The 22822-nt window shown below is 46.1% G+C and overlaps 2 protein-coding genes across 4 annotated transcripts in view; both read right to left on the bottom strand.

The window, feature by feature from the left end:
- LOC143033965 (uncharacterized) overlaps positions 1-22822 on the bottom strand; it is a 253952-nt gene that overhangs the window by 121895 nt on the left and 109235 nt on the right. The window lies entirely within an intron of this gene.
- LOC143034095 (uncharacterized) lies at positions 14721-18743 on the bottom strand. The gene is made up of 3 exons (XM_076200039.1): positions 18638-18743; positions 18104-18440; positions 14721-17141 (listed from the first exon to the last, which is right to left on the bottom strand). The coding sequence occupies exons 1-3, from the start codon at positions 18741-18743 to the stop codon at positions 16316-16318; spliced, it is 1269 nt and encodes a 422-aa protein (XP_076056154.1). The 3' UTR covers positions 14721-16315.

Raw genomic sequence — 22822 nt, 5'->3', positions numbered from 1 at the left:
TGCACGGAGGCACACAGGAAAAGAATAAAAAAAAATACATCTGTGATTGTCCAGTAAATTGAAAGTGGAACAAAATAGGAGAGAAGGAGAGGGGAGATGAGGGAGAAGAGATGGAGATATATATAGATAAAGAGAGAATAAAACACAACTGAAAAATAGTATACAATATCTAATAATAAGATTATCATCCTAAAAGACATTCTACTTAATGTTCATAAAAAAAGAAGAAAGTCAGCCAAGATGAATGGATGGAACGATAAGAAGAAATGAGTATTTTCGAATTCTAAACTGAGGTCGTTTGAAGACGAAGAAGACTGAGCACTCAAAACTACGACGACGACGACAGCAACAACGACGAGGTCTGTTGGCGTATGTTGTCTGGTATTGAAGGAACATACAGACGAACTAGAATTACGATTTTTTTCATTTCTGAGCGTCTAGTATATTGCTATGCGCAGTGGTTATGAGTTTTGAATTCAAAAGGGGTTACACAAAGACTTTCATCTCTTGCAATAATAGAGGGCACGACGCAAAAGAAGATAATTTCGTAGAAGTGGACAGACTACATTTTAGTCATACATCGATGTTTATGAGATTCTGTCAATATTGTAAGGCAGAACTGTTGTGCTCACTACAAACATCTCCGAACAATCTCTCCTGCCAACACTTCCGTCCTACGCAGTGATATGTACTGGGTAGTGTGAACGCCATTGGTCCATTAAATCTGTTTTTATCTTGATTATATCAAACTGGCTCCACCCAGGTTTCCTGTCCTGGACTGTGACTGGCTGCAGTTTGAGTTGCGCGGACGAAGGAAAAAAATATCGCGTTTTAATTCAATTAACAGAATCGATTCGTTTCTGCAGCCATACTTTGAACGTGGATGGACTTCTCGCTTACGTGTAATTTAGAAATCAGCTCAATACCAACAATACCAACACATGCTACCAAAGTATTATGGAACTTGTTTCTCCAATACTACTCGAATAACTCACACTGGCCTATGTCACTGTATCCAATGACGGGATATTGTGTTAGACGTGTATACAGAACAGTTTAATTTCTCAAAATGAACGCTTTATGACTGTGTAGAAGACAGTTTAATATTGCACTGATGTGTGTGTGTGTGTGTGTGTGTGTGTGTGTGTGTGTGCGTGTGTGTGTGTTTGTGTGTGTGTGTGTATGTGTGCGTGTGTGTGTTTGTGTTTGTGTGCACCTTGAATCCTTAGCTATGGGTTCGTTTCCTCAGCTGGACGAATTCGCCAGGCATCAACCTATGGTGAAGTTAGCTTTCATGATTACTTACAAATCAGAGTTACGGTTCTGGCTGTCCTCAGACAATTTCATTCGCACGAGGGTAATGGAAAAAAAAAAAAAAAAAAAAAAAAAGAGCAAGCTAAGTATATTATTCTCCCTGTCCTGCTAATAAAAAGAGAGAGCAAGCTAAGTATATTATTCTCCCTGTCCTGCTCACATGGAAGGACTTGAATCCCTTGGGTTCATTGGCCATGTCTTGAATTCTTCGTCAGTATTCAAGAACCCGGCGGGATCATCACCCCTTTGGTTTGTCAGGGTCCTGTGGTTCTCCCTCTGGGTTCTTGGGCTCCTGAAGGGGACTCGAAGAATCTCCCAAATAGAATCACAAGCACACTAGTGGGAGAGAGGTTTAGCGGTTTAATTCAGTGTTGAAGAGATGTTCTACGGGATGCTAAAGAACAGCAATACATAGTATATGTGATATGCGAGACAATACGAACAAAACCTCTGCATTAGACGATGTGCAGTTGCGGAAAAAAACTTTTTATTGTCAAATGGATTTTTTTTATTACTTTCGTTAACAAGATTGTCACTATCAACGTTTTTTCTTCAACAATTTGCGGATAAGAATTATAATAACAATACATTTTAGCAATGCCGAAAAAAGAAAAATACTGACTGAACGATGAAATGCAATCTGCGTTCTTTGCACGAAGCAACCGATAGATAAATGCATAAATAAACACGTAAATAAACAAATGAATACATAAATAAATAAATGAGAAATAAATAAATAAAGAGGGAGAGGGGAGGGGGTTCATGTTCTGTCCTACCCCCCCCACCCCCAACCCCCCCTTTCCTGCTACCAAGGGCCACGCCACCAACCAAAGATCGATAACCAGGCTCATCACTGGATCGACGCCCCGGGAGGTTGGCGCTGAAATAATTATTTTCTCTTGACGAATTAACAGCGCCAGAGTCATGAAGAGCTGGGGGGGGGGGGGAGAAGCACAAACACACGGGCTTTTGCTACTGCCCCTTCTGTACCCATTGTACTTTTACTCCATTCTCGCCTGCTGCACACAATTTTTTTTTTTTTTATCTCTTCGAAGTGAGGGCAGGGGCACCCCTTCGTAGTTTTATACATATACCCTTTCCCTAATTAGGTACGTGAGTAAATATTCAAAGAAAAAAGACAAGAATATATATATATATATATATATATATATATATATATATATATATATATATATATTATAATATTAATTTCTCTCGTCCAAGTCTTTCTTACAGACTTGTCCATTTCGATATAAATCAATAGTATAAAATAACTATGGTAACCTGTTCTGGCTACCATGACCAGAATCGAACGCGGCGGCCTCTTGGATGGCCACTCTCGTCTCTTACCAATTCAGCGACGTGGGTGAGAGACGAGCTCCGTAACTTAACGAATCCCGGGTTCGAGCTTGGTCGTTACTGTCAAAGAGGTACTCAGTTGTATTTTGTTTTCGGGAGGTCGGGGGGAAACCGCCAGTCGACTTTATTCTGCAAAAGGAACCCCCACACACCCACCCCTCTCTCGGCCAATACTCGAATACCCTCCTCGAGGAGAGTTCCAAAGGGTTCAAGAGAACCCAATTTTTTCAGTTCGAAGATGACTCAAGGAAAAGAAAAGAAAGAAGAAAAAAAAGGGACGCTAGGCAGTTTGTCTTTTGGCCATTGTTTGGACGGGATGAATAATGGTTATTCACTTGAAATGATAAGATAAACAATTCCATCGCCAGTTCAAAATGAAGGATTGTCGATCAACGCCAGGCACTAGCCGACAAAATGTTCTTAGAGTGCGACCCTGGTCGTGCACCTTTCGAAAGACTAATCAACGTTCTGTCTTACGGCCGAACACCTCCGTAAGGAGGGGGAGGGGACTGCTTGGATGCTGCATTTGCCAAAATCCTCTGGAGAATGAGAGGACATTCCTCCCGTAAGGTCTACCCAAAGAACGGTCCACATGCACACATATTCCCCATTGACCCAAGGTCGCTTGGCACCTTGGAGCCCAAACTGAGGACAGGAGCACCTGATATCACTTCTACGATGCTGAAAGACCGATAAAAAAAAGGTCATTCCCCACATGACGCCGCGGAGACGATGACGTTGTTCTCCTCCTCCATCTACCGGGGGCCCTAAGGGCGCCGGCTGACCTTAGGGCACTCGACGGGCGACCTTGAGGAGAGTGCAGGATTTCCGCAACACCTGTGGCTCGAGCATAGTCCGCATGTGGATCATACTTGCAAAACCTGCTCCACCGCTTCTGCTCCACCCGCCCCGCCCCATCCCCGCCCCCCACTCCTTCCCACACGTCGTTCTCCTCAGCAGCAAGCAGCGTCCAAGGAACTGACTATGAATCATTAGCCGGGGCGAGACAGCTGCCCTTTAGCCGGACCATCTACTGTGGTTTGGTCCACCTCCACCATCACTACCACAACAGGCAAGGAACTATTCTGGGATCTTGCTCTTCTTGATTCTTGTCGCGTTGTGCACTTCCCGAGGCAGGGCTGACAAGACCTGCTGCCCCACAGAGACCCCTGGCCAGGTCTCAAGCCCTGCCCCTTTTTCCCGTTAAAATTGGGAGGGGGAGTCTTCGGGAGGGAGGCTACCTCGAGCTCCAGTAGGTCAACCACTACTCGAGGCATCTGGGTATTACCCAGAAATGTATTAAAAAGAAAAAGGAAAAAAATAATCCACACGACTTCGAAGTACACTAAGTAACAAAAAATAAATAAAATAAATAAATAAATAAATAAAACGCATTGAAAACCCAAAATAACATCTATTTAGATGAAATGTGAGGTTTTTGAGGCTCGTGTACATTTTTAAGAAATATAAAAAACTAACACCCCAACGTTCTTTCATTATCCCCGAAATTGACAAATCTACACGATTTGGCTTAATTCCCCTGTTTCCCGAACTCTGGCCGTAGGTGCCACCACCACCCTTGTTATCATTATCATGGACAGCGTCGCATTCAAGACAATCAAACCACCCCAACAGCTGACTTCCGTGCTGCTGCTCTCCCTGGTCTGTCACTGGCACCTGACCCTCTATGCTGCTCCTACCTCCTCAAAAACATAAGAGAAAAAATACACACACACATGGACACAAACCTGCTTCAACCCATTTCTAGGGCTGTTCACACGTGTACATCTGTGTTTGTAGGCGCACGCGCGTGTGTATTTGTACGTGCGTACGTGTGTGTGTGCGTGCGTGTGTGCATCTGAAGAACCCATTTCTACGCAAATGTCTGCCCTCTACTTCTTGTTGCTTACACAAGCGCACGCGTTGTTGCCCTCCCCCCCCCCCAGGCGAATTTGGCGGGCGGGCGGATGAGTGCCTGGAGGGTCGGGCGGGGAGGGGGGTGGGCGAATCGACTTGGGTGCCACCGCTAGGTCTTGTCTGCGCAGGCGAGACGCGCAGTCCCCGTCGGCAGGTGTTTTCTAGGGGGCCCGAGGTGCAACATCGGGGCGCCCCCCTCCCCCCTCAACCACTACCACCCCGGCTCTCTCACTTCGATCATGTCTTCTTCAGGAAGGGGGTCGGGTCTGGATGCACTCTGCTTTGGTTTTCGGTTTTGGCACATGGCTAAGTGAGAAGTAGCAGATACACGTAAGCACGTCGTTGGTGTGTGTATATACAGTATATATATATATATATTTCAACAAGAACCCACTGTGTTGGATAAGAAGAAATTGAATAGACGATATCCATATATTTCGATCACGGACGTCTATTTAATTTCTTCTTATCCAACACAGTGGTTTCTTGTTGAAATTTACGAATGTGTTACATTACTTTGTATATATATATATATATATATATACGTCATACAAACACTGGTTATAAACATTATAAAAACGCATAAGCAGTTCCAAAATACAACACATTACCACACAGAACCTCAGGAAGGACTTCGAGAGATTAGGTTAGGGGGATAATAAAACCAGAATACATATAAACGATAGTTTATTTTTCTAAACTTACGCACTTTCTCTACAAAATTACATCACTCAAACTAGAAATAGAAGCTATGTCAAGTGAAAAAACACCACAATATTTTCCATCACATTCACTATTTATTTTATGTCCATCAGTTCAAATACCACAGTAATATAAACAGTACCAGGCCCAGATTGAGAGGGCAGTTGGAGAGAAGGGGGGGGGAGGAAGTGGGATGGGGAGGAAGTGGGATGGGGGAGGAAGTGGGATGGGGGGGAATACAAGTGCCATCACTTTCATTTTACGTCAAAATATGAGGGGGTATTCGGTTATGGGCAAGGGCAGTGTGGGAAGTAGGTGGAAGGGTAAGGGTGAGGGTAGGGAGAGGGTGTCTGTCACGTTGTACCCTTAAAGATATGTTTATAAGGATGAGGAAGACTAACAAGGGATTTGTCTATGGGGCTCGTTTGAAGATAAACATTAGGGGGGAAGACTAGACAGAAGACTTGTCTATGGGGATGGGTGGAGAAGGGAGGCCAGTGAAGCAGTGTTTTACAGTACCCCCCCCCAAAAAAAAAAAAAAAAATCTGATCGAAGGTGTGAGAGAGCAAGGCTTGGGGGAGGTGAGGGTTAGGGAAAGGAATAAAAAAAAAAGAAAAAAAAAACTGGGGAGCTGGGGTTGTTGTAAAGAGTATTCCAGATGATACAAGGTGGTCATGGTTGGAGGAGCATTCATAGAAAATGGGACAAGGTTACGGTCATGCCTTTGGCCGACCCTAGGGCCAGGTGATTTTTTTTTTTTTTTTTTTTTGGGGGGGGGGGCTTTCTTGACAATGTTATACGTTGTAATACTGTCTTGATCATCCGGAGGTCATGGAACGCCAGGATACTACTAACTAAGGCGCTGAAGGAGGGAGACCACAATGCCTTCCCCCTCCTCCTCCATCCCCTGTCTTGACCTCAGGTCATAAGAAGGTCAGGTGAGTGCAAGGAATGATACGGGCCAGGAACAAGGTCAAGGGAGTATTGGGAGTGGGGAGGTGGTGGGGAGGGGGAGGGGGGACGTGAATAGGTGGGGATGGAGGGGGCAGTTGTGGTGACAAGGGGCGGGAGAGGAGGGGGCGGAAGAGGAAGAGGAGGAAGAGGAGGAGGAAGAGGAAGAGGAGGAGGAGGGAGAAAAGGAGGAAAAGGTGAAGGTAAGATGGAGGAGGTAAAGGGGATGAAGGAAGAACAGAAGGATGAAGGATGAAGAGGAGGCTCGAGTGAAGGGGATCTGAGGAGGCGGGAGAAGAAGCAAAGGAGGAGGAGGGGGGAGGGAAGTGCGCCTCCCCCCCTTGCCCCCCACCCCCACAGCTCTTGCGGGCCTCGCAAACCTCTTGCACGTCAATAGAAACATATGGCAGAACACGGGGTGAGTGGGAGAGGGGGACACAGGGAGGGGGAGAGAGTGGGGGGATTGCGGGGTGGCACCACCAGGGTGGAGGTGGTGGGGGGGGCGAATGAGGTTAAGGAGGAAAGGGCCATGGGAGGAGGAGGAGGCGGGAGGGAAATGTGGCCATAGAGAGAAGAGAAAGTGGAAGTGGAGAGGGAGGAAGAAGAGGAAAAGGCAGGGGAGAGGGGAGGACAAAGAGGAGGAGAAATGAAGAAGAGAAAGAGGAGGAAGAAGAGGCAGAGAAGGAGGTTGTGGAAGATGAGAAGAGATAGAAGAAGGAGGAGAAATGAAGGAGAGGAAGAGGAGGAAAAAGAGGTAGAGGAGGTGGAGGAGGTGGAAATTGAGAAGGGGGAGAAGCAGAAGTTAAAGGGAAGATGGAGAGGTAGAAAAAGGTGAAGGCGAAGATGAAAGAAGAGGAACAAGGAGGAGGAAGAGGAGCAAGAGTAGAGGACAAGGAGAAGAAAAAAGAGGAAAAGAAACAATTGGAGGAGGAAGAGGAGAAGGTGGAAGATGAGAAGGGGAAGGAGAGAGATGGTAAGGGGAAGATGGAGAGGGAGGATATGATGAAGGTGAAGATGAAGGTTGAGGAAGGACATGGAGGAAGACGACGAAAGGAGGAGAAGGAGGAAGTGGAGGAGGATGAGGAGGAGGAGGAGGAGGAGGAAGAGGAGGAGGGGGAGGAGGAAGTGGATGGGGAGTAGGAGGAGGAGGAGAGGGGAGGAGGGGGAGGAGGGGGAGGAGGAGGAGGAAACTGGTCAAGAAATATGAAGAGAGAGAATAGTCGAAGGAGGAAGAAGTAGGAAGGATCCAGGAGCCGTCGTTACGCCGTGGGAAGTGGGAGAGGGCGTGAGGGGGAGAGGGGGGAGAGGAGAGTGGGGGAGGCCGGCTTGGGGGTCGAGAGAGGCCAGGGCAGGGTGGAGAAATGGCCCGATATGGCTAAAAATAGGTCTATCTGGCTCAGGAATAAAAAGGCCAACGTGGCGTGTTGTGGCTGAAAAGAAACAGAAATGCCTGGATAAAACGCCAATGTGGTTATATAAAAGCCATCATGGCTGAAAAGGGGATATGGGGAGCTTGAAGAGGTCAGGAAGCAATGTCGAGAGAATCAAAAAACGGTGACAGAGAGAGAGAGAGAGAGAGAGAGAGAGAGAGAGAGAGAGAGAGAGAGAGAGAGAGAGAGAGAGAGAGAGAGAGAGGAGAAAGCGTGAGAACTGATGAAAGAGGAGGCAGGGAGGGAAGAGGAAGGTACAAAGAAGGAAGGAAGGAAGGGGGAGGGCAGGGGAAGGAAGAGAGGGTAGGTGGTATAAGGTATGGTATGGGATATGAGGGAAGGGGGGAAGGGGGGCAAAAGGGAGGGGCCGAGGGAGAAAGTGGCGGAGGGAAAGGAACAGAAGAGAAGGAAAACGGAAAGGAAAGGGAGCAAGGAGCTCAGAAGGGAAGGAAAGGATAGGAAGAAGGGCTGTGATAGGGGGAGGGGGGGAGAGAAGAAGGGGGCTTCGAAGGGAAATGGAAGGGGGGGGGAGTGGCAAAGGTTATTTTTTCATCCTCCTTACAACCGTTCTAGGAAAAGGGGGGAGGGGAAAGGGGGGAAGGGAGGGGAGCCGTCACGAAGGATCCCCGCACGGTAGAAGTTATTTCTTGGTCGGTGGTTCACGAGTAACACACGTCACACGCCCCGTAACGCGATGACGTCACACGAAGTGCTGCGATGAAGGGCAAGCACGTAATATCAGATGACGTTTAGGTACTACGTCACCAAGTGTAACGTTTGTTGTTACGGCGTAACGTGACGCCCTGGCCCGCTCGGTAACCATGTGACGTGTTGTGTGACGGATCAGTACCGAGTATTTTGTGACCTTCATGTATCACATGGTATCAGGTGACGTGTGATGTATTTATATCACGTTTTGTGACCTTCAGGTACTGCAAGGTGCCGTAACAGGTATTGTCACGCTTGTGGAAGCGGGCCGCCTTGTGAGACTTGTCATGAAACAAGGTATGTCACAGTGACGTGACGGTTTGTTTGTTTTACATAAATATTTGAGCTGTGAAACAGCGTTAAAGGCCCAAGAAGCACCGCTCCGCGCAGAAATGTAACTCTTGCGTTACACTTTGTGAATGTCGTTTACAGTGTGGTAGCAGACCACGCTTATGTGGCGCTACTGGAAACATGACGTCACGATGCCCCAAACGACATGACGTCACGTCGAAACATACATGTTCATGTGACAATACAAAGAAGCACTATGGACATTCAGGCAAAATATCGCTAATAAAAACTATGTGTGTGACTCAACATTTGTCATGTTACAGAGCCTAGTGTGTGACAAAGTTTACTGTTACCAACACTAGTGTCAAATACATTATTTCAAAAAAATTTGTTCGATTCGTCATCTTCACCATTATCACCGTCATGACAACAATCACCATCATCGGTAATGACACATATCATCATCCCCACAAATGACAAAAAAACAATAACCATCACAATATAATGACATCCATCATCATCATATCATAACGAAATTACAACACTCATCACTTTCGTCATCATCATCATCACAATATTATGACTGCGAAAACCTTTCATGTCTCAATTTCCAAAGAACAGGTCTCTCTCTCTCTCTCTCTCTCTCTTTTCTTTCTCTCTCCCAATGAACAAAATAGCCCGGGTATCCGGTCTTTATACAGAAAGAAACGGACACAAAGGGAAAAAAAATGACAAAGACAAACAAGCAGGGAAGACATTCTACTTAAAAGAATAACAATAAGACATTGTAGACCAATTCTATTCTTACTGCTGCATAAAAAATGATCTGACCTGATATAAATAAAATCGTTTAACGTCAGAAAGAAGTGTCTAATATGACCCAACAGGCAATACAATGTTACGGGGGCTGTGCACGTACAGCCATGTGGAAACGGGTAAGACGGCTACACAGGATCTCAAAGCATAAATGTCTTCACACAAAAGTCTGGAGGGCGATACAAAGTTGTTAATAATAATAATTAATAATAATAAAAATAATAATTAATAATTAATAATAATAATAATAAATAATAATAATAATAATGATAGTAATATCGATAACAATTATAATAACACTGATGATAATAATATCAATAATAATGATTATAATAGTAATAAAAATAATAACAACAATGATGATAATATTCATTTACTGTAATATAAAAAACGTGTATTTCGTAATTAATTTTCTGGCACAAGAATTAGGATCCTATTTTCATCAAACATACGCCCAAAACAGCAGCCTAACCAATAGGCGGCCATCACAAGAAAAACATGCGAGATGACATCTTTCCGCAGCAGCTTCAAGACATCTTCACATAACAGCTTCGGAGACATCTTTACATAGCAGCTTCGAAGTCCTTTCGAAGTCTCGACTGAGGCGCATTTCACGAAGCCTCACGACTCACTCTGTCGACATTTTCACACAGCACTACGAAAGCAAGGCAACAAAACTCGACAGGAGGGGGGTGGGGGAGTTCTCAACTAACATTACGCCTGGGTAAAAATATATATACATTATCTAGATTTGAGGCACATCCTTAAGTCAAGTACTAATAAGCAAACATCCATCCTGGGCCGCTAACTCACTCTTCTCCAGGTTGGTGTGTTCCTCTCTCACTACTAATTTGCATCCTTATGGGGCGCTGTCGACGCATCCACTTGTTCACCTTTTTCTCCTTCGTATACATTCATGTCGCCGCCGTCAACTTTTTCCTCTCCCTCTAAAGAAGACCTTGGGCCATGTTCTCGTGTTTCATCAGGGTTGTTTGTAAACACTTAAAAGATCACCTTTTCACAAAACGGGCAGAGACATTTACCAACGACTTGTGATATCTGATCCTTGTATGCAGGAGGCCGTCATCTCGGCAGGGCGTTTCCATACATCAACAACATCCCCTTACCTTACATAGATCGTGGTCATTACAAGAATTTTCTAAACGTAGTACAACTACAGCAATGTCCTAAGCGATGGCATAGTATTTCTCTCCTCGCATTCTAGATGGATAAACACACTGGTTAGGGCTACAATGACTCCATGCTTAAAGTTTGGCAACAAGTCACACAATACTGCATCTGGGCGAAACACTTAAGGTTTTATATGTGGCATCCGTGGTATGTGGCACATCACTTACAGAAACAAAATTAACGTTAAAATATGCGAGGAACTGAAAGAAAAATATTGCAAGTCTATGTCACTTAAAACTACGATAAAAAATGGATAAATAAAATGCAACACAAGTAGATGTACCGCATAAAAAACAAAACAAAAATGACGCAGACCGTTACAACGTGCAGTCAACGGTCATACTACAAAGCTGTCTAAAGTAACAAAATAATAATCACAGCACTACTGCTCACGTGACGCAAGTAACAGACATCGCGGTGGGGGGTTAACCGTAACATGACGTAGCTGATACGTCACAAATGGTCCAACGTGACGCCCTATCACTTTACCAGCCGCGTGACAGACACAACGGCCAGGCGTCACGTCACGATACTAACCTTGCAAGTGGATAGCGGGAAAAGAGCATGTCACATGCGCGTACAAAACACCAACGTCATGTAATTACCACGTCACAAAACGTGACGCACATAAAAATCATATTAAGACTTGATATTATTCCTGGAGTGTGGAATGTGAAGACTCGGTCAGTGGATGGAAAGAGAGAGTCAGGTCGACCGAGAAGAAATGGCGCACGGAAAAGGTGGAGGTGGAAGAGGAGGAAGAGAAAGAGGAGGGGGAGGGGAAGGAGGGGGGACATTCTGGAGACTATTTGGAAGTAATTTCACATTTGAAATAGAGAGCCATGGGCCAAGAACACTGCCAAAGAGAGCTGTGGCGGTTCTCGACAGAAGATCGGACAAACGGTTTCCTTTTAAACATGAGGTCTCAAGCGATCAAGGCTCCGTGCACACCAGTGGATCTCTCTGGGAAGAAACTTTGGAGTATTGACTGTCATGAATTGGTGTTACCATATAACAAGAGGAGGAAGAGGAGGAAAAGGAAGAAGAGCAGGACGATGAGGGAGGGGAGGAAGAGAAGGGGGGAGAGGGGTGGGTTCGAAGAAACGGAGGAAGAGGAATTGGAGAATGAAGAGAGGAGGAGATGGAGGAGGACGAAGAAGAGGAGGATGAGGACGAGTAGTAGTAGGAGGAGGACAAAGAGAAAAAAGGAGGAGAAGAGACAAGAGGAGGAGAGAAGAGATGGAGGAGGAGGAGGAGGAAGGGGAGGAGGGGAGAATTAGCTGGCTGCTAGCCTTCCTTGTGTGGAAACTGGAATAAGGATTACCGACGCTGATAGAGATCTTTGAGTTATTCCGGAGACCAAGTGCCAACCCCTTGGGGTCGCTCTTCCTCATGTAGGGGAGGGTGTAGGTGGATTCTGGAGATGAGGTAACAGGAAGGTGATTCTCTCCGACGTCCATCACTGGTTCCTTAGAGGCGACACAGAAACAGTAGAGCAAATTGTGAGAAAGATGGAATGGGAAAGGAGCATAAAGTGGGAATCGAGACACAATAAAAGACAAAGAAGAAAAAGTGGCGAGTCAAGAGGGAGGACAGGGTGAGAATGATAAAAAAAAATTGAGGAAAAAATGTCGGCAACTATTCGAAGAAAGAATAAAGAGGAGGAAACGAGGAGGAGGAGGAGGAGGAGGAGGAGGAGGAGGTGGAGGAGGATGGGGAGGTGGAGGGAGGGGAAAAACGACAAGTATGGGCAGGAGAAATAGAAGGAGAAGAGGATGAAAAGGAAGTAAAGGAGGGGAAGGACGTGGAGGAAGATGACGAAGAACAGGAGAAGAAGAAGAGTCGGTGGATGAGGAGAAAGAGGTGGCAGAAGTCCTCGGACCCATAAGCAGCGTCACATAAGAAGAAAAATAAAACAAAGAAAGAGGGAAGGGGCGAGACACAATGAAGCAAAACACGATGGGGAAACCACATTGGAGAATAAAAAAAAATACACAGAGTAATAATTGTCATGGCGTATCACGCTCAAAGTTGTTGAAAGGAAAGGAGTGTCACAAGCTGACGTAAGAGGCCATGATGGATGACCTGGAGGGAAAAAGGAACACAGGGTCAAGAACCCTTTATCCTGACGAAGGGAAAGCCGTGGCATCACAGAATCGAAGTCAGCTAAGTCGGCAAGGGACATGACGACGAGGCATCACCCTCCCGTTTGAGACCCACGTCGACGGCCAAGGATCGTCGCTTCAACCGGCTGGTGACGTCATATTGTTTATGGCTCCTTCGCGATGCTATACCCTTCAACGCGGTGACTTAGTTTATGGACTCTATTCTGGCTATCGACTGGCGATTTTAAGCCTCCGAGAGGTAGCCCTAAGTGGGGCGGGATAGACAGAGACTCCACTCCAATAGGAGTCAGCCCCTTCAACTGCATAGAATTGCCTGTCCTTTGCTAAAACAAAACCCGCATATCACGTCTCAGTTTTCAAGGTCTTCAGCAAGAGGGATTATGACCCTTCCAGCCGTTTGCTGACGTCACAAGACGGCACGCGAGGCGGTCTCCTCTCCTGAAGGAGGGCCAGCGCGGTGCCTGACGCTACAAAATGGCACCTGTGTCAACACTTCACACTCAGACGTCTCTCAAAGGCAATGACGACGTCTGTATACACTCCACACCCTGTCCAGGACCTAGGAACCACACAAGTTTCCTTCTCTTTTATTGGAGGAGCCATCAGGCAGGTTCCACATGTAGAGTATGTGAGAGTTCCTACCCGCCTCAACGTCCAGAATGTATGGCCAAGGGCTTACGGCCGTAAGGGAGGTTCCTCTCCTCGTAGAACCCACCAAGCTCCCCACCATCGACTTCGGCCACATCCCCTGCGAGTAAGGCACTCTTTCATCAGCAAGTGGAAGTAAGCGGGGACGTGGAGTGGTGGGTGTGGGACGGTACCAAGGCATGGTGTAAGAAGGCGACAAGGTACCAAGTGTTTCCTGGGTATTGTGGCGCTGTTGGCAAGCGTAACCTCAAGTTATCCCAAGGTCACCCATCTTGGGGGCTCTGGCCCCAAGAGTTGGAAGACAAGGACGTTCAACGGGGGTTCTATGGCGACAGATGCCTGTGAGACGCCACACACACAAACACGACGAATGTGTGCACATTCCCTATGATGTCAGATCTTCTTCCTAGATACCATACCTATTTATATGACGTCATAATTTATCTGTGGGAACCAGTGACGTTATAAAAAAATGAGGCGCATATCTTTCCCATGCTATGCACTGGTGACTGCATTATCTGGACCCAGAGCTCCGGCTGTGGAGCCTGCCGTGGATAGTTTCATGGACTACCCTCGTGACGGGTCATGGGTCAGAGACCCACGATGCAGGACTTCAGAGAGGATCGGCCAGTCCTTCCTCCTGGGTGCTCATTTATCTCTGGATTTCGAAGGAGCGAAGGTGAGGAAGGAGGATGGGGTGAAAGAGTTGAACCATACGAAAACATGGGGAAAGACATACAGAGAGCTCCGTGAAGAATGGGTGGACGGAGGCGCGCGCGTACACACACACACACACACACACACACACACACACACACACACAAATATTACATCAAATATAAATATATCAGCATGCACACGGACACATACAACTGGCAAGATTTCCGGGTCAACCATAAATATCCGAGATGTGGCAGAATCGCTCATGTTTCCTTGGAACGGGAAATGCAAAGGAAATCAACAGTATAACCTGTTCATTTGCCAATTACATGCTAACACACGAATAACGTTGCCACATAACCAACATTGCACGGAGACCCACATGAAACTTCTGCCAAATGTAAAAGGCATTCGCGCGCATGCAAGCACGAACGCCATAGCTGCCAATCATCACACGCGTGCATACAAATACACACACACACACACAGCGCCGCGACGCCAAATCGCCACAATGAAACCCATTGGCCAATCAATGTCAAACCCTTGTCTTGGCCAGCCCAAAAAGCCACCGTCCCACACACCTACTCTCACCCATATTGGACCCCCCCCCCCCAAAAAAAAAAAAAAAAAAAAAAAAAGTATGTGAGAGACTTCATGGGTTTGTTAGGTGCCAGACTGTCATGGTTATTGTTCATACTACATCAAGTATCACATTCATTACTAATTTATAAAACGACTCAACAGTGACGACTGGAATCACGAGAGCCTGCGGTGGGAGAGAATAATAAATAGAAAGAGGAAGAGGAAGAGGGATGGGAAGAGTGAAACAAGTAAAAAGTGAACGATGATACGACAGAAAGGTGTTTTAGGTTGTGGGTGTGCGCGTGTGCATGTGAGAGGGAGAGAAACAGAGAAACAGAGATAATGAGGAACATAAAAGTTGCTAAGGTGGTTAAGTTCTTGCAATTACTAAAACTAATTGGTTTGAAAGCTTTCGACTGGAACTGGGCCTATGCTAAGGCCTACCTACGCTAAAAAATGCCGTAACAAATCTAAAACAAATCAACAAGAAAGACAACGTCACTACTCCTCTGTCTGAACGTGTCAACTTGATGCAGGAAAAAAAAAACATAGGAAGAGGAACATCGTTATTTCTGGTGGGAGTCCTTGTCGAAATGTTTGGTACTCTGAAGGCAAAACCCCGACCAACTCGATGGCGACGCCCCTAGGAAGCCTCTTCCTCCTGCTCCTCTCATGACCTATCGCCTCAGCTCCTCCTCGCACTTTGGTGGCTAACTCCCTGCTGGTAAACCAAGAATCCACCTGCTCCTCGAGAAGCGCTTTGAAGGCGGAGGTACTCGACTATAAGGACAAGGACGGCTTGGGGACAACGAGAAGGCAGGAGGGTGATCAGACAAGGAGGGAGGGAAGGAGGGAGACTGGGAGGAAGGGAACCAGGGAGGGAGGGAGGCAAGGAGAAGCAGGAGGGCATTGAGACAGGCCACTAAAGACACATGACAAGGGCGTCGGACGCTATTGGTGCGAGGGAACATGCCTTCGTTTACAATTACTAAATAATAATAATAATAATAAAAAAACGCCAAGCAAACTGATATCAACCCGTACGGGAACTAAGAAAAGCCTCTTAATATTTAGGAACTAAAAGGTTGCTTATTGTACAAAACTATAATACCGTTTCTATAAAGGGTTGAGATAGACAAGGCTGCACTGACATGCGTGAGATCTATCAAGTGTCACTTTGGTACTATCATACTATGGCAAAAGCATAAAAAAGAAAAAAAAAATATCCCCCGACAATCGGAGTCAATGTATGGATGTGGAACAAAATATATATATATATGTATATATTTATGTTTATATATCACAACGTGTATTCCCAAACAGAGTGAAGAGATTGTTTTGTTGGCGGGTTGGAGGGTCGAAGAGCCCTTACTACGTCGCGACATCGCTGACGGGACCCTCCCGGAAGTCGACCCTTTCAACACCGTGACGGTCACGAACAGGTGCTGCCATGCAGCCCCCGGAGGCGAACTACGACCTGAAGCGGGTCTCGACCGACCGAGAGCCCCCGTCAGGCGGTTCCTCCTCCGTCAGTGACACAAACTCACCCGTTCACGGAACAACACCTCCGGGTCACCGCATCTAGGGGGAGGTTCGGGAAGAGGCGGAGAACCTATCTAGCTACTGCTGCGCCACTCCTGACGGCGGGGGCACCGAGTCAGATTCCTCCTGCAGGTGATACTGCTCCTGATCCTGATGCTGGAGGAGCTGCGGTGGCGGTTGTGTGTGCAGGTGCCCCGCTGACGTCGCCTGGGGCTGGAGGTGGAGGTGCGGCGGCGGGGCTGGTGGTGGCGGTGGCTGTGAGGACGGCGGTGGCTGGCGGCTCGAGTATTGCTTTTTCCGGTACCCTCTGTGGGAGAGGCTGATGTGATTGGTGAGCGTGTTCTTGGTCTTGTACATCCGGTGGCACACCGGACACCGGAACACGTGCTGGACGGACGAGTGGATGTCCTCCATGTGAGTCTTGAGCTTGTACTTGTCACGAAGCACCTTGTGGCACAAGGGGCACTCCGATCCCTTCAGGTACACGCCTCCGCCGCCGCCGACAACGCCAACGCCGAGACTCTCCTTCAGGCTGCCGCCGCCGCTGCACGCGCGGACACTCCCTCCTCCTCCCCCTCCTCCACCTCGTATCACGCCTCCTCCGTGTCGTCCCCCAGCCGTGCCTCCACCAGGCCCCGGCGGTCCCCGGCCCAAAAGGTCCCCACTCACCACCACTACACCGCCTCCGCCACCACCATCACCTCCACAACCACCATCGCCACCACCACCATCGCAACGGATTCCTGGAGGAGGAGGAGGAGGAGGAGGCGGCAAGGTGATCCTCGAAGGCGGATGGGCTGAGGACGACGTGGGGCCGCCTGCAAGGACAACACGGCCGTGAGTGAGGAAGACCTCTTTCTTTCTCTCTCTGTCTGTCTCTCTTTCTTTCTCTCTCTCGCTCTCTCTTCATCATCATCATCGGGGCAAACAGTCATGAAACCTTAAGATTACGTATCTAATGTAATACACAGGAACTTCTAAAAGAACTTAGGTACTGTTGTGCTGCAAGGAGTCAACTAACCGCAAAAAGGTAGCGCTAGGTGTGTTTCACTATCACAACACTGGAACATCGGCATCACCATATGCACTCAAAATATAAATAGACCATCATATAAAAATTAGTGCTTTGACATAGAATAATGTAGTACATTTAGTTTTCTTTATATTGTGGGTGGGAGGCTGGGGGAGACTACATATCATCAATGGGGGTTAAAATTTCACGTTTACTTGTACTTAATGTGTCCAACGTTAGCAAGGATTTGGCGGTTTAGAGCGACATGACGTCATGACGCTTTGACGCTCCGCCCTTTCGCCAGACAGGAATCGTCCGAAATGGAAAAAAGTTGCCTTTGGAAGCTCGCTACGCCAGGGCACCACGGCACCCACCTAATGGAAGACACGTTCGTAAGCTGAATTAAAGCTCGACAACGGAAATACCTAACTTCGAAAAAGGAACATTTAGGAATGAGACCAACGTTACATGTATAGGAAAATCAACTTCGTCCCTAATCCGAGACAGACAAGCCTACGCACTGGAAGAACACCTTTCAAGCATCTCTACATAATAAAAAGAAAAGAAACAAAAAATAATAATCATTATACAAAAATTCTTAGTCTACGATCTCAGTAACGACCAATTCCGGTTCGTTGGTGCTTAGCACTGCTGCTCGGCTAAGGGGAGCCACTGGAAGCCCGCTGTCAGGCTCCCCGGACAAGAGGGACTCAAAACTCCCCGTGACATCACTGGTGGACACACGCGGGAGGGCCAGGGCAGCCCCAGAGAGAGCAGAGGTCGTCGAGCAGGAACGCAGCGACTCAGACACGTGTTGTTGTTGTTGCTGTTGTTGTTGTTGTTGTTGTTGATGCTGCTGCTGTTGCTGCTCTGAGTCCATGAGTGCCTCTCTGGACGCCTGACGGAACCTTTCTCTAAGTATCGCCAGAGACGTCGGGGGCACCTCCAGGACGGTCGGGGTCGGGTAGCGGCCCCTCTTCCCCCGCGTCCCTGTCAGCCCCCGGTGGTAGACACTCAGGTGGTTGTGGAGGGAGTTCTTGGTCTTGTACACGTGGTGGCAGATGGGACACACGTGGGCGCCACCTGCCGTGTGCTTGTCCTCTATGTGTCGGCGCAGGCTCGTCCAACGGCTGAGAACTTTGGAACACAAGGGGCAGCGTTGGCCCCCTCGAACTCCCGTTTCCCCACCACCTGTAACGACAAGCGGGGCATCAGTAGCTGCTCCTGGGAGACCGTGCAGCAGCAGCAGCAGCAGCAGCAGCAGCGGCAGCAGCAACAACAACAACAGCAGCAGTAGTAGTTCGGCTAGCCCACCACCAGAAGAAGACTCATATATGTATAAATGTATATATATATAAATATATATTTGCCAGGCCTGCAGCGACTACGCCTGCCACTACTACGGTAGTACAAGAACCAGCGCCTCGAGCAGAGGAACCTCAAGGCGCTGTGGAGAAGAGCGGGGTGGTCCACCTCGACCAAGCCTGTGGCCATGGCCTGACACCGACAGCAGGGGAACCACTACTTCGGGCTGTGCAGGACAAACCCTGGTGGGAGCCACGGCCAGCAAGTGAGGCACGAAGGAGGAGGAGAAGGAGGAGGAGGAAGAGGAGGAGGAGGAGGGACGGAAGTGAGAAACTAGAACAGAGATGCTGATCTCACGAAGAGATGATGCATGAGAAGGTGCAGAGGAGAGCGGGGCAGGGAGGATGCAGGAGGAGGAGAAGGAGGAGGAGGGGAAGGAGGAGGAGGAGGAGGAGGAGGAGGCCGAGGGTACAAGAAGACGGAAGCACGCTGAGGAGGCCTATGAGGAATATGGTGGAGGAAAGAGGAGACAGGACCTCTACGGAAGCGTTGGAGGATAAGCAGAGGGGCGAAGAATTAATCCGTTACAAAAGCTGAACTACAAAGAAGTGAACTGTTCTTTAATATTTTGAAATTTCATAGCAATGGGCTAGGTATCTAGTAAAATCCTATGGAAAGAATTGTCGAGTACATCACATTGTGTATAAATAAAAAAATATTTCTATTGTGGCGTCCATACGTGCGTAAGAGCACATGCAAGCATGCAATTAATATATGCAAATAGTAGACATGTACACAGTGGTAAACTTATACACAATGACAATACCCATACGTACACAGGCGCATGTAAAATGCGCGCGCTCACACGCACATACACACACGCAATCTATATCTTATAGGATAGGTTTAAGTAGAATACAGTAGTTTATAGGGAAAATTCTTGAAGAATAGGATGTAATATGAGGACTGTTGAGGTGCAAGACATACGATGCCTTCTTTTAGCTTACACATTATATCAAGGGTCGGGAGGGTAATCCACGTCCACTTGGTTTGATTTTGGAATCTAAAATAAAACATACTAGTGGTGTGAGGATTGACGACCCGTTTCAGGGACGGGACGGGGACGTACTGCACTAGATATATACAATAAAAATGTTGATATTATATGTTAATGAATTCAGGAGTCACCACTAAGAGAGGGGGGGGAGCTTAAAGTATAGCACTTAACGTGTAATTATATCTCCAGTAAAGATGTAAATATATGAATAGGATGGGCTTCATTACCTTTCTTTATATTAGTGGTTACTCTTGCACACACACACATACACACTCACACACACAGACTCCTCTGGCTAACGCTAAGCGATTTTATTCATCTCATTGGTAACCTCAGAGTGCAAATGGGATTTATATGACAATCTCAAATAAACCATCAACTATAACCTATTCACACAGCCTTTGAATAAAATTCCATATATTCAACGATGTGTAATTATATATATATATATATATATATATATATATATATATATATACACACACACAATACTAGAAACATTAAAGGAACGAGTAAAACGCTTGTTTTTATATTTTTTATCAACCTCGGTTCAAACTCAAGAGCAGCTTGCTACTATTTCATGAAATTCAAGGTTCAAATCACCTTCCCAGTACTCATTGCGTATGTGTGTGTGTGTGTGTGTGTGTGTGTGTGTGTGTGTGTGTGTGTGTGTGTGTGTGTGTGTGTGTGCGTGCGCGTGCACATTTTTTTTTTTCCAGCCGTTACCAGTCCCCCCAGGTGCATGTTAAGTTTCGTCGGAGCAACCCAGGGATTAAATTAATAAACCCAATGCCTTTACTGACGTCACATCTTCGCTCTAGCAAGACAAACCGCCGTCCATCTAGCTTCCCTTCCCCATACCCCGTCCTAGTCTTCTCAAACATCTCATTTTATATGCTCCAAAATATGTGTTAAGGAAATCAAAATAAATCGCGTTTCCAGTGCCCACCGTGCACTCACGTGTTCTGAGACTTGTACAGATAAGATTGCATTTCTCTTGAAAAACGTTAATAAGCGTTAAAGTCAAACATGGCGCAACATCTCCTAAGATTAAAACACAAATGATCGTATCACTCGTATCAAAGTCTGGCGTTTCGATTGCGTACATCAATTTTGTTACGAGTTTTTTATTTCAACTGAGATTAAGTTTTGGGAAACTGTTGGGGTCCTGAGAATGGTCCCCCCAATGCGAAGTGGGACACACTAACGCCCGTGGCCAGGTAGGGCACAACTGAGCTTATATATACACATTTTTTCCACTTTTCTTTTTACACCCGGATAAACAATACCAGTGTGGTTGGGACAGTTACCATTTACACTATGAACATTGGAAAGTTTTCCCTTTCTATATATACATGAGACTTCCTTGTTGTCCAAACGAAATTCAGACGAAAGTCTATAACATCCACCTTCCCCACCAATGAACATCAAATTGTTTCCTGCGTGTGCATCCAGTCACATATCTTTACTTCAGTACGTTTTATTAATACCATGCGACTCTTTTTTTTTCACTAAATTATGTGCTGCAAGAAGTTGTTGTTTTTTCACTGTACTTTTTTTTCTAAACGACGATAGGTCAACATATATTTCACTTAAAAGTACATAATTTGTTACAGGGTTCCATGTAGGAGAGGAAATCTGTGACAAGAATCTATTATTAAATAAATACGCACTTGCGCAATATACACATATATACATACACACTTGCACACACACACACATATATATACAGTATATATATATATATATATATATATATATATATACACACACACACACACACAATTTCAAACTGCTTTCCCACACCATGAGACTTACGGGTGTTACATTCTCCAAAGTTGAGGGAGGACGGAATCAATCCCATGGTCATAAATACCGCACCATCCATGCTCCACTAACAGCGCGGCGAGTTGGAAGCGGAAGGGAATGCCTCACTCGACGTTAAGATTCACAGTGTCCACACGAAGGGTACAACACAAGTTTACTACTAACGGTCTGTTCATTTTAACCTGACAGATTTTCTTCACAAACTATGGTGAAAAGTTGACTTGTAGTTCTCAAATATCTTTGCGTTACAATTAATTTATTATTTTCATACGGTGTTTATTTCATCAACATTTTCAGCCTAACTGCCAACGAATTTGTTATTATTTATAATTTTTGCCAAGTTAAAGTGAACAAATTTAGGTGTTTCCTTGTCTCATATACCGACCAGGACTCAATTCGACACAAGGTAAAACTGTGTCCAATGCATTAGAATTCGAGATTACATAAATTTGAAAATTTATATAAATTTCTCTTTCTCCCCTCCCTTGTCCATCTTTCCCGTCACACCAAAACCCAGACAAGCATATTTTACCATATAAGGACTGTTGACGCTTTTGGGCGTGTAGCTGGTATGTTGTTTCTCATCTATTTCTGGATAGTCTTCGTGAAATTCTTCGAAGCAAGAATATTTACATTTTACTAAATTAATGCATCTGCCACAGATAAAGTGTCTTCCACCATCCTATTGGTCAATACAACGAGAAGTCCTCTTGTCGATTTCAATGCGAGGAAAGTTCGCGAAATTAAATAACCTCCAACTTTATAAACTTCTCAGACATAACCACAAGATAATAAATAATAACACATTAACTGGGGATAGAAATAAAACACTTAAGCAAAATGTCAACTCCTTTATTACGAAAACATGGAGTACACAGCCAGTCTAAGCATGAAGTTATGTATGACATCTCTACGAAAGCTCTCTCTATGTGGACTCTAAGAGCAATGGTTGCACAGAACAGTGGCTTTTAATGTTTCACCTCAATTCTAACCTTCACTATCCTTCACTTCATCAAATGCCTCGGGGAATCACTTCGCTTTATCACGGAGATAAAAAAAGGGTACATACTTATTTCAATATCACAATAAGGATCTCAATATCACGATCGTAACTAACCTACCCAATAGTGCTGTATAGTAACCCCCTTCCGAAGCACAACGACCGTTCGACCGCCCCGCCCGTCAGCCGAGCCGAACCGTGGCAAGCCGAGCGAGGGAGACGACGTGACGTAGTGATTACGTAGGAAATACGTCACAGTCAAAACGGTCGTATCTGGTCACCGCAAGCAACACCTTTCAAGTTTTATTTATTTTTTTATTTTATCACAAGGTCAGGTCACGCCAATAAATGCTTTGGTAACGATTAAGGTACATATATACAAAC

Source organism: Oratosquilla oratoria, chromosome 16, assembly GCF_046742065.1.
Source record: "Oratosquilla oratoria isolate Oo_2021 chromosome 16, ASM4674206v1, whole genome shotgun sequence".
NCBI classification, from domain to species: Eukaryota; Metazoa; Arthropoda; class Malacostraca; order Stomatopoda; family Squillidae; genus Oratosquilla; species Oratosquilla oratoria.
This window is presented reverse-complemented; position numbering and strand designations above follow the sequence as displayed.

What these genes read in the sequence shown, in the direction of transcription:
- LOC143034095 (XM_076200039.1), bottom strand. Translation starts at nt 18,743, where the DNA reads ATGGCCACAGGCTTGGTCGAGGTGGACCACCCCGCTCTTCTCCACAGC. An exon ending in CTACCGTAGTAGTGGCAGGC is followed by an intron (nt 18,441 to 18,637) that starts GTAGTCGCTGCA and finishes TTGTCGTTACAG; the next exon opens with GTGGTGGGGAAACGGGAGTT. An exon ending in TCAGAGCAGCAACAGCAGCA is followed by an intron (nt 17,142 to 18,103) that starts GCATCAACAACA and finishes ATGATGATGAAG; the next exon opens with AGAGAGCGAGAGAGAGAAAG.